Source organism: Artemia franciscana, chromosome 10 (assembly GCF_032884065.1).
Source record: "Artemia franciscana chromosome 10, ASM3288406v1, whole genome shotgun sequence".
NCBI lineage: Eukaryota > Metazoa > Arthropoda > Branchiopoda > Anostraca > Artemiidae > Artemia > Artemia franciscana.
In genome coordinates, this window is record NC_088872.1 from 12,970,954 (window position 1) to 12,983,750 (window position 12,797).

General features: G+C 36.4%; 1 protein-coding gene across 5 annotated transcripts in view; it reads right to left on the reverse strand.

Annotated features, from left to right (window-relative positions):
- LOC136031803 (26S proteasome non-ATPase regulatory subunit 13-like) overlaps positions 1–12,797 on the reverse strand; it is a 181,887-nt gene that overhangs the window by 33,822 nt on the left and 135,268 nt on the right. For 4 of the 5 annotated variants that reach the window (XM_065711604.1, XM_065711606.1, XM_065711603.1 and 1 more), the window contains exons 2-3: positions 10,421–10,541; positions 5,690–5,803 (exon numbers count right to left, since the gene is read on the reverse strand). In XM_065711604.1, coding sequence (XP_065567676.1) covers positions 5,690–5,803; positions 10,421–10,524 — 218 coding nt within the window. In that variant the 5' untranslated portion in view covers positions 10,525–10,541. The remainder of the gene's footprint in view (positions 1–5,689; positions 5,804–10,420; positions 10,542–12,797) is intronic. The other variant, XM_065711605.1, reaches the window with a different exon arrangement.

Consider the following 12,797-nt stretch of genomic DNA (forward strand, 5'->3'; position numbering starts at 1 on the left):
TTCAGTCTTTAATTAAAAAGACCCCCATATGCAGTGACCCTAAACAGTTTTTGCTAGTAGCAGGCATCAAAAAAAAAAAAAAAAAAAAAAAAAAAAAAAAAAAATGTGGATGAAAAATCTGCGATGAATAGATACAAAATGTGTTACCAAATAGCTTAAGAAGATGTAGCTTTCCTTTAAAGGTGCAGTTTTCTTTGGAAATCAGCAGATTCTTTATGTTGGAATTCTTATGAATAAAAGCGCTGTTGAATTTAAATAGTTCGTTTTACTTCCTAGTTTCATGATTCAACATGGCAACACTGACAAAAATGTGGTCTGCCCCAAAAACTTTATAAAAAAGAACAAAATCAGAGAACACAAATCTTTAAAAATTACGGTTTTCAAGCATAAACGTACCTCAGATGGGTTCAAGGAGCAAAAGAATTAAACATATAGAATTTTTAAAGACGAACGGGGAAATAATATTTAACTTGTTAATTAACTTGATATTCTAATATCATTTTATGAGTTTTTTTTCAACGTTACAATATTGATAGCTTGTGGTGCCGCATTATAATGGCAGGCATATCACCAATCTTGGTTATAAGATTTAAGAGTCCAAAGTGCATTTAGGTTGGCTGTATCTCTCTTATATGAAAGATATTTTGTTGCTACGGTTAGGGTAGGAAGTGAGGTTGGTAGCTGGCTCGATGTGAAATTTGGAGTTGAGCATGGAGGTGTTCTATCTCCGCCTATACATACTGTATTGATGGACCTTGTTTAAACTCTAATGGTTCATGCCTAAGGCTAAGGAAAAGCATGGCATCAAACGGGAAGATAAAAACTTTTTTATGCTTCGACTGTTCAGTGTTCTAGATAAAAACCTTCAAGAAATGAATGAATTTTTTTGTGATTTGAGAGTTCGGAGGTCCAAAATGGACTTAAAAATTTATGTTAGTAAGCCTACGTTGTTTAAAATAAGAATAAATGAGGGTGAAAGGTGATGTTAGGTAAAGAAAAAATCGATGAAGTGGATAGCTTCACTTACCGGTGTTAATTACTAGTACAAATGGTGGACGCAATGAACTTGCAAAATGTAGAATAGCCAAGACAAAAGGTATTTTCTCAAAGTTGAAAAACGTTTGGAAGAATATGAAGATAAGTATGTCAACTAAAATTAGAATATGGAGGTATGGCTCTGAAACGTAGGTACCTCAAAAATCCGAGGAAGATAAGATCGTATATTAACCAAGATGCTGTAATAAAATATGGTTTGATCCCACTTTTTATGGCTATAATTAAAGAGAGGATAGACAGGCTAGGTGACGTTGTACAGATGAGAGATGACAAGTTGCCTGAAACTGGGCTGTCCAGCCATGACTCTTGAGATCGTCCAAATAAAAAGGATATCGTCCCTGAATGGAATGGGAAGAGGTCGCAAGACAGAATTTAAAGAGAATGGGAGTTCAATAGGACGGAGTCAAGAGTGAAGGTTAAATAGGATGGAATGGAGGAGAAGCGTCTATAGGTATGTTTGCCACAGACAGCTTGGTGCTCAAGTGAACTGTTAGTAGTAGCAGTAGTTTTTATTCTACCTATACTTTTATTAAATGGAATACTCTCTAGTATAGTTGGCAATTGATGGACATTTTACAATATGTTCTGATAGTTCTAAGTTTTAATGCCTTCTTTAAATTCAAGAAATAAATTTAAACTATTAAAATAGTGTTTTTTTATTTAATTAGTTCTCGTTTTTAAAGCTGTTTATAAAGACTGCATAATAGTGTGCTTATAAGCACATTGCAAACCTGGACTTGCCCCAGTCAAACAGTTCGTGGTAACGAACTGTAGTAAGGAGCGACCCGGCTCAATAGTAACCAAAACTCTAAAAAATGGAATCTTGATACCAATAGCTGCATCAAGAGAATCGCACTTTAATGCTGATTCTAAATATATAAGTTTCATCAAGTTTAGTCTTACCCATCAAAAGTTACGGGCCTGAGAAAATTTGCGTTATTTTAGAAAATAGGGGGAAACACCCCCTGAAAGTCATATAATATTAACGAAAATCACACCATCAGATTCAGCGTATCAAAGAACCCTACTATAGAAGTTTCAAGCTCCTATCTACAAAAATGTGGAATTTTGTATATTTTGCCAGAAGGCAGATCACGGATGCGTGTTTATTTGTTTGTTCGTTTTTTTTTTTCCCAGGGGTGATCGTATCGACCCAGTTGTCCTAGAATGTTGCGAGAGGGCTGATTCTAACGGAAATGAAAAGTTCTAGTGCCCTTTTTAAGTGACCAAAAGGATTGGAGGGCATCTAGGCCCCCTCCAACGCTAATTATTTTCCCAAAGTCAACGGATCAAAATTCTGAGATAGCCATTGTATTCAGCGTAGTCGAAAAACCTTATAACTATGTCTTTGGGGACGACTTACTCCCCCACAGTCCCCGTGGGAGGGGCTACAAGTTACAAACTTTGACCAGTGCTTACATACAGTAATGGTTATTGGGAAGTGTACAGACGTTTTCAGGAGGATTTTTTGGTTGGGGGGAGGGGTTGAAAAGAGGGGGATATGCTGGGGGAACTTTGCACCGAGGAATTTTTTATGGGGGAAGAAAATTTCCATGAAGGGAGCGCAAGATTTACTAGCATTATAAAAAGAAAAAAAAAATAAATATGAAAAAGATTTTTCAGCTGGAAGTAAGGAGCAGCATTAAAACTTAAAACGAACAGAAATTCTTACCCATATGAGGGGCTCACCTCCTCCTAATACCTCGCTCTTTACGCTAAAGTATTTTTAGTAATTTCAACTATTTATTCTACGGCTCTTGTGATTCAGGGGTCATTCTTAATGAATTGGGACAAAATTTAGGCTTTAGTGTAAAGAGACGAGGGGGCGAACCCCCTCATATATGTAATAAAAACATGAGAATCAAAAGTTCTTTGCGTAAGCTAATTTATAAGTTACGTATATCTTTTACTAATAAAAAGATTCGTAAAGAATTAAAAGTTCTAGTTGCCTTTTTTAATTAACCAAAAAATCGGAGGGCAACTAGTCTTCCTCCCTTGCTCTTTTTTACAAATTTCGTTTTAATTATTCCTCTACGGAGAGCCAAAATCAAAACATGCATTGATTCAAAAACGTTCAGAAATTAAATAAAAAAACAAGTTTTTTTAACTGAAAGTAAGGAGCGACATAAAAACTTAAAACGAACAGAAATTTCGTATATGAAATGGGCTGCTTCCTCATCAACGCCCCGCTCTTTACAATAAAGTTTTTTACTGTTTTAAAAAGAAGAGTTGAGAGAAAGAGTCAAACTTTAGCGTAAAGACCGGGGCGTTGATGAGGAAGCAGCCCCTTTCATATACGAAGTAATTTCTGTTCGTTTTAAGTTTTAATGTCGCTACTTACTTTCAATTAATAAAGCTTGTTTTTTTTTATTTAATCACAGAAAGGAACGGGAACACAATTAGTGATAAGGAAAGAACTAAAGAGAAATAGGCGGAACATTTTGAGAATGTGCTAAAACCGGGATTGAGTTACAGGAGGAAAATGAAAAAGTTTGTGACACCCTGGATAAATGAGGCGGCACTAAAAGGACTAAACAATAATGAGGTCCTAGATGCTGGTAGTATGGTAAAAGAGTTTCTTAAATATGGTGGCTATAAGGATTGAAATACCTTACTGTTGATTATGATTTTTGACAAAGGGAAAGTACCAAGCGATTTAAGGAAAACCTTAATTAAACAACTGAAGACCTATAAGAAAGGTAATAAGACTGAATGCGGGAATTCTAAAGGCATTAGCCTGGTTCCTGTAGGTAGCAAATTAATTAGTATGACGATACTTTTTGCACTTATATATGCTGTACACAGAGTTTTCAGAGAAGAAAATTGTGGTTTTAGGAAAATTAGAGAATATGCGGACCAAATTTTTACTCTTAGGTTCATAGTTGAGAAGTGCCTGAGTCATAAAACACCTTTAGTCATCAGCTTTAGCGAAGGCCTTACCTTTGTATGGTATACTAGACAAACACATTAAAGTGATTAGTGTCATGTACGAGAATAAGACTGTTAAGGACGGTAATAAGACGAGTAAGGAAGAAAATGAAGTGAGTAGCTGGCATCGTATTAGATCAGGAGTTAAGTAGGGTTGTGTTCTATCCCCATTCATATGGATCATTTTGATGGACTTTGTCTGAAGGAGCACAGAAAAGGCAATGGGCACGAAATCAAACGGGGACAAACACTTTCCACGACTTAGATTATGAAGATGATTTACGACATCCTAGATGAAAGTATGAGCACAATGAACGAACTTTAAGAGGTTTTGCGAGTTCATGGTGTTAGAATAGATTTGAAAATTAACGTTAAAAAGACAAAGTCGTGAAGGCTAGGAATAAGTGAACATGAAAAGGTGACGATGGGTAACTACAAGATCGATCAAGCGGATAACTTCAATTACCTAAGTAATATTATTAATATATAGACGATGGGAGCAGCAGTGAAGATGCTAAATGTAGAATAGGCAAGGCTTAGGTTTTTTTTTTAATTAAAAAAAAGTTTGGAAGAATAGGAAGGTAAGTCTACAAACCAAGATTAAAATATTGAAAGCTACATTGATGACAGAAGTCAAATATGGTTCTGAAGCATGGGCGCTCCAAAAAACGGAAGAAGATTTGCCAAATGTTTTCCTTAGATATTTTCTACGGATTCATTTGAGTACCCGACTGACTGACCGTGCTTCAAATGCTAGGCTGCACGAACAGCGTTATAGGCTATAGTGAGAGAAAGGTTGAGATGGCCAGAGCAGGTTCTGTGGATGAAGGATGACAGATTGTCAAAGATTGTCCTTTTCGGCCAACCGCCTTGGGCTAAACGGAAAGCAGGTCGTCTGTGATTGGGTGGGAGGATGTCGTAAAGAAAGATTTAAGGGAAATGGGAGCTTCCTGGGAGGGTGTAAACAGAGATGCTTTAATTAAATTGGGATGGAGGAGGAGCATGCGTGGCTGTGTTGGCCTCAGGCAGGTTGGTGCTCCGTAACAGCCAGGTGATTTAGGCAAATTAGAAAGAACACCAGCATTTTCAGCAAAACCGAGGTATTGGCACATCTAGACAGCGTTAAATTTAAACAAAGATAATATATTATAGAATCTTCGGCTTTTGGGTGTCTTCAACTTTAAAAAGTAAAATAATTATATAACAACGTAAACTGTAACTAATAATTTAAAAAATAAAGAGTAGAAGATTAATTTTAGCTTCATAAGCAATTAAAAAGCTCAACTGACATACTTTACCCTAGAACAGTTTTTACTAGAAATAAAATTTGTTGAAACTACTTTGCTTAATAATAAGATAAACTTATTTCCTAAAGAATAAGGAAATGAAATATTATGATAAAGGTACCTGTTTCCAAAGTCTGAAATGAACGAATTTTGCAACTCAAGTGCCTAACCTCTCTATTGAAAAAAGGCTCCTTTAACACAAAATAAAAAAAGTACCAGTTCTCAAAATCCGAAATCACGAAATTGTACAACTCAGGTGCCTGAACTCCCTGTGGAAAAACCTGTCTCTTACAAACAAAATGAAATAAAGATATAAAAGAACCTGTTCTCAAAGTCTGAAATCAAGGCACTGTACAACTCATGTGCCTGACCTTACTGTTATAAAACCCTTCCCTCGCACACAAAATGAAAAAAAGTACCTGTTCTCAAAATCTGAAATGAAGGAATTATACAACTCAAGTGCTTGACATCCCTGTTGGAAAAACGGCTCCTTGACAATCTCTAACAGCTCAAGAGTCAACTGATGCCAAAGTCTAAAAAAAAATCACAAAGCTGCTTAATTAGGCATAAATAAATGATATATAAATCCGAAGGCTACTAATTTTGAGGTAAAACAGGCTTTAAAATTTGTGTTAAGGAAACTCAAGTCACCAATACCAGGAATGATAGATGATGTTAGGCAACGAGAAAAACAATCAAGTGGATGGCTTCACTAACCTGCGTTGTAGCATGACGATGACGGATGCAACGAAAATGTAATCAATAGAATAGTTAGTGAGCTAGGTGTTTTTTCGTAATTGATATTTTTTTTTTGAAGAATAGGAAGATAAAACTACGAAATAAGATAAGAATGTTAGAAGCCACGGCAGTATTGCCGCGTTAAGACCGCGTTAAGAGCCAAGTATGCCTCTTAAGCGCGGGCACTTCAAAAGGTTAAGTAACATTTGTCAAATGCTGTCCAGGTGAATTGTCTGCAGATAGTCTTAGGCACTCCTTAGACCGTCCCCGAAGATACAAGCCCCGAGGCACTCCTTTGACTGGCAATGAGGTACTCCTTCGACTGTCCCCGAAGATAACAAGCCCCGAGGCACTTCTTTGACTGGCACTTAGGCACCCCTTCGACTGTCCCCGGAGATTACAAACCCCCAAGGCAGTTCTTTGACTGGAACTTAGGCACTCCTTCGACAGTCCCAGAAGATCACAAGCTCCGAGGCACTTCTTTGTCTGGCACTTCGGCACTCTTTCGACTGTCCCCGAAGATCGAAAGTCCCGAGGCACTTCTTTGACTGGCACTTAGGCACTCCTTCGACTGTCCCCGAAGATCACAAGCCCGAGGCGCCTCTTTGACTAGAACGTAGGCACTCCTTTGACTGGCTCTGAAGATCAAAAGCCCCGAGATACTTCCTTGACGGGCACTTAGGCACTCCTTTGACTGGCCCTGAAGATCATAAGCCCTGAGGCACTCCTTTGACTGGCAATGAGGCACTCCTTCGACTGTCCCCGAAGATCACAAGCCCCGAGGCACTTCTTTGACTGGCACTTAGACACTCTTTCGACTGTCCCCGAAGATCAAAAGTCCCGAGACACTTCTTTGACTGGCCCTTAGGCACTACTTTGACTGTCCCCGAATATCACAAGCCCGAGGCACTTTTTTGACTAGAACGTAGGCACTCCTTTGACTGGCCCTGAAGATCAAAAGCCCCAAGAAACTTCTTTGACGGGCACTTAGGCACTCCTTTGACTGGCCCTTAAGATCATAAGCCCCGAAGCACTTCTTTGACTGGTACTTAGGTATTCCTTCGACTGTCCCTGAAGATCTCAAGCCCCGAGATACTTCTTTGACTGGCACTTAGGCACTCCTTAGACACTTCTTTGAATGACAATTAGGCACTCCTTTAACTATCCTGAAGATCACAAGCCCCGAGGCACTTCTTTGACTGGCACTTTGGAACTCCTTTCACTGGCCCTAAAGGTCACGAGCCCCGAGGCACTTTTTTTTTACTAACCCTTAGGCACTATTTCGGTGTCCCCGAAGATTAAAAGCACCGAGGCACTTCTTTGACTTGCACTTAAGACACTCCTTCGACTGTCCCCGAAGATCACATCACTTTGACACTCCTTTGAATGGCCCTGAAGATCACAAGCCCCTAGGCAATTCTTTGACTGGTAGTTAGGCACTCTTTCGACTGTCCCCGAATATCACAAGCCCCGAGGCACTTCGACTGGCACTTAGGCACTCCTTCGACTATCCTCGAATATCATAGGCCCCAAGGCACTTAGGCACTCCTTTGACTAACCCTGAACATCACAAGCCCCGAGACACTTCTTTGACTGGCAATGAGGCACTCCTTTGACTGGTCCTGAAGATCACAAGCCCCGAGGCATTTATTTGACTGGCGTATTTATTAGCCCTTATCTGTGAGTTGTTTTATAAACCTTTGAGCTGGATTTAAGACCTCAGAGTAAAAATTGGGGCTATTCCGTCCTTTTATCACAAGAATTTCGATTATCATGTGAGCTTTTACCGTGTGGATGGAGTGCTTTCAATTCAAAGAAATCATGGACAGTACAATACAGCTGCCTATGATTTCCGAGCAATGCTGATGTAAAGAGTGATGTGGGTACATTTATTTTTAGACTAGGGCACAGCTCTAACTCTCTAAACTGGTCTAACCAGTCAAAACTCTTGGAAAAGTTTTTCTAGCAACCTGGAGAAGATTCTCACTATAGTGCATGAATATCTTCCTTGAGGAAGAAAAATAAAAAATATAATCTTACCAGTTTTACTTTTAAAAGCGTTTTGGTATGATTATTATACTTGGTATGTAATAACTATTATTTATTGTAAGAATGAAAATCACTTTATTTTCATGCAAGTTGACGGTGAGTTCCCTTCCCCATAGAGTGCAAGACCATACAATTGTAGCATTGAAGTAGTAAAATATTAGTCTGATGATCCATGTTTTACTAGTTTTGAATTTTATGTTATTTATCTAGTAGTGGAGACAGCTACAAGGTTACAGAAGACGTACATTTGCAGATTGGTGGAAACTGATAATGGAAACTAGTCTTAAAAAAGTTTTGGGTACTTGTTCGAATTGTCAAATAACAAGGTATAAAAATAATAGGTTTGATACCATTATCTAGGGCTAAAATGAACGAAAGGTTAAGATGATTAGGTTAAGTGTTAATGATGACAGATCAAAGTTGTCAAAAATCGTGCATTTCAGCAACTGCGGACAACCTTGAATGAGGTGTAAAATGTCAAGAATAATTTTAAGGATACTCCATGCTAAAGAGTAAGGAGTTAAGCAACGAACAGGCAAAAAGGACCACGCACGGCTGTGTTGACTTCAAGCGGCTACAATTTGATAATTCAAGATGATTATCCGAAAGGTAGCTGGGTGCAAAGGTAGCTATTTCCTCTTTTGTAATTTTGAAAAGACAAAACAATAGTTCAGAAATTCAGAAACAGAAACTAAGTACAGAAACAGAAATTGGAAGTTAATGCTTGAACCTTATAAAGAATTCACTTGATGCAGTATGGATGTACAACACTTATAACTAAATTAATCTTTTACGTAAATTCTAGATTCCTTGTTGTCTTTTTTGAAACTAACTTTTTTTTCTTGTATTTTAAACTTCAGGCAAGCAAAGGAAAGAACTTACTCCTTCTGTTCACATATGTGACTCATTTTATAAATTCTAGACAACAAAAGCAGCTGTCTCTTCCTCCAAAACCATTCCTGGTTCATACTTAGAGGCAACCAAAGATGGGGCCAGTGGTGCATTATGCGCAATTCCATTTTTCAGTTAAACATTAAGGACTCCAGCTCTTAAAATGGAGTTTTATAACTTAATAAAAAATCGTGCCAATCAAAAAATGAAAAAACGAGTTCATCAGTTCGATAAAGAACTGCATTCACTGAATAAAAGAACCCACACTTTGGGGTGTTGGTTTTGACTAGATTTGATTTGACATGATGCTAGATTTTATTTTGTAAGACCATATGTAATAACATGGCAATATGAACGTTCTTTTTGTGGGGGGAAAATTTTCAGCTATTTATAATACCTATCAAACTCAACAGTCGATGTCAATTTTAAACCTGCTTTAGGTTAAACATAAATATTCAACCTTTAAGGAGAAATAACATAGTTCAGGATAAATTGTAGCACATGTAGGATTACAGACAAGACTACAGAGCTTTAAAAAAAAATTCAGCTGCTTGATTTGGAATACCTTGTACCATTTTGCCTTGGCACTTAAAAATTGTACCATGACTTAACAAAAAATATCTCCAAATTTTGAAAATGCTGCTAAAAAAGACGACAGCAACAATAGTGGACTCAAGGATAATATGAAATGCCAGTTTTTTGTTTTTTCCAAAGGGTGCTGAAACTTTTATCCATGAGTTCCTGGAACTGATAAGTTTTATAGCATAATTTCCTTTTAAATCCCTTCTGAGGACGTAGTCCCACTTTTTTCAGCCTTGTGAATTTCCAAATATCTATAGATTTGATAGCTCCAAAATCAATGAATCATACATGCAATGCAGAGGACCCAACAAAAATATTTTTCAAGCAATGCATACTCGTTTTAGATGGCCTAAATGACGAGGTTATTCCAGGATATGATAAATTTTATAGCATAATTTCCTTTGAAATCCCTTCTGAGGATGTAGTCCCACTTTTTTGAACCTTGTAAATTTCTAAATGTCTATAGATTTGATAATTCCAAAATTAATGAATCATATTTGCAATGCAGACACTGCAGAGCACCCAACAAAATATTTTTCTAGCAGTGCATACTCGTTTTAAATGGCCTCGATAACGAGGTTATTCCACCGAAGTCATCTGCAAGCCATTAGCCGTAAAAACAATTAGTAATATAATGGATGCATTTGACATGCTTGACAATTTAAATAATGTTGTAAAAAGAAAAATATACAAAATAAGGAAACCACATATAATCTAATAATAGCAAAAGAACATTGAACTGGCCCAATATATGACCAATATTGAGCTTATCAGTAAAATTTCAGTTAATCAGTTACTATAAATCAGTAAACATACAAATTTTGTGAATTGAATGTTCTCAAACAGACCAAAGGACAAGTAATAGAAAATAAATAAAGACATGGACTTACTTTTTGGAGTACATCATCTCTAGTTTGTTGATTTTCCCAGCTAAGTCTGCACTTACTCTCCCTTGCAAATTAGAAAGATAGTCCATTGGCTTTGAAGTCTGCATTTTTGTATTAAAATGTTCTAAAATAGGAAACAAGATGTTTGAAGGATATCTAGCGTTATTAAAAATAATATAAATAAATATATAAGCAAAATTGATTCACTTCCACCTACCATTACTTAGGAAGTCTCCTTGATCCCATACATATAACCTTACATGCATGAAATACCAAAAATGACTCTAATTTTATTCCCATTGTTTGGTGGCTTACAGCAAGTTGCTTGCACCTTTTGAGATCAATTTCTAGTTCAACCAGTTCTTTTTTTGTTATTATTAATATTATCAGTGAAATACTACCTTGTGAATAGAGACATGCTGACTAGACATCTATTCTAGAAATTAGCAAGAAAAATATAAAAGACCTGCGTTTGTCCGGAAAGTTCTTCTAATCCGGAATATCCGGAAAGTTTTTCTAGCAAAATAAAAATTATTGAGAAAAAATTTGCAATTTTGATTTTTAGTTTTCTGAAAAGCCTTAAAAAAAGGAATGGAGTAGAGGCAACTTGAAAACATGAAATCATTCCTGAAAGCTTATTCCCCAAATGCAACTGTTTCCCATTATACCAAAAAGCTGCTTACACAAACATTTCCCTACTAATAAGTTTATTTCTAAAGAAGCCATCCACAAGACTGTTACCCAAATTTTTTTTTATAGGTCATCAAAGGTTAGCCCTCTTTAAGAGGGGATAAGGTGGATGCACATACTATCAAGCACCTTCCCATAGGACAATTTATGCTCCGGATTCATTCCTGAGAGTTTTATCCACCTAGTTCAACTACTTCATAAATGACAAAAAAGCCAATCTTTTAGAGGCCATCATCATCATCATTGGATATGCATTAAAGCCACCCTAGGGGGGCTAGATATATCCCAAGGCAGTATAATTTTTTTTAGTTGGCTTTATTCTTTTTTTTAATTGGCTTTATTAGGTATTGGGAACTAGCTACTGATGGGAAATAAGCACAGAAAAACCGATCTACATGAGATGCATTTTTAATGATAGCATTAAATATATTTGATGAGCTTTGAATTAAAAGATAAGATTTATTCATAACGCAATACACATATAATGATACACTAATTCCCCAAAGTCTCCTTGGGCTGTAAAGTAGGGGGAAGACATACTGGTCACTTTAGTTGGTTGACAAAAAATGTTGGAAAAAAATAAACATACAATAGATATATATATATTCCAGCATTAAAAAAAAAAGAAGATATTCAACACAAGAGCTCTATGGCCTGTAAAGGAGAGAGAAGATACAGGTACCATTTTAACACAAATTCCTAAATAATAAAAGAAAAGACAAAGAGAGAGAGAGAGAGGGGGGGGAGTGGGAAGGATTTCAATCATTTATAAGAGTTTAATCTGATTAGGCTACTAAACTAGTTCCAATGGAACCTAAATAATTAATAACAATACTAGTAAAGAATTTACAGAGATTAAAAATAATACAAAAATCCTATGAAAACAAATTTTTCTTTATAAGTCTTTTGAAGGAGCCAAACAAGTGGGATTTTCAAGCCAAATCAGGCAAATCTACACTTCATGTAATATGACATACAAAAAAATGATTGAAACCAGGTCTTACTGCTAAAGTAAGTGAAATTTGAATAAACTGAGAACTATGGAGGTGATAATTTGACCATTTGGATATCAAGGATTGAGTAAATCTTGATAACCTAGGAATATCACCACAGAGCTGAAGAAAAATGAAAGATACACAGGAAAGAGGATAAAGCTTTCTAACTTCAAGCAATGGTTTAGTCACTGAACAATTTATTTTAGGTATAAGGTTTATTGCTATATTATAAGTGATGCAAAGCAGTTTAAGAAAAGACGGAAAAGTAGACAGCCCTATTACTGGAAAATAAGAAACATACAAATGAATGAAACTGCGAAATAGGATTCTCAGAAATGACCCAGAAAGAATATGTTTGAACTTTCTTAGAAAACTAGAGTTTCTGCACACCTTCATTTTAAGTAAATCAATATAGAGCTTAAAAGATAAACAATTATCAAGGAGGAGGCAAGAAAACGTAAATTTTCATTTCTTGGTCATTTTATGGTCAACTAATAAAGTCTTTGGATAGATGAATTTTAGATAGTTGCAGATACAAGGAGAAACGAGATTTAGAAACATTTAGGGCAAGATAATTAACATCATACCAAAGTGAAACTATATCATATAGGTCCACCAAGTTTGTACAAACCTCAGCCTCTATTACCTCAGAAGAAATAAAGGTGACATACAGCTTCTGGAAGGGATGCAAAATA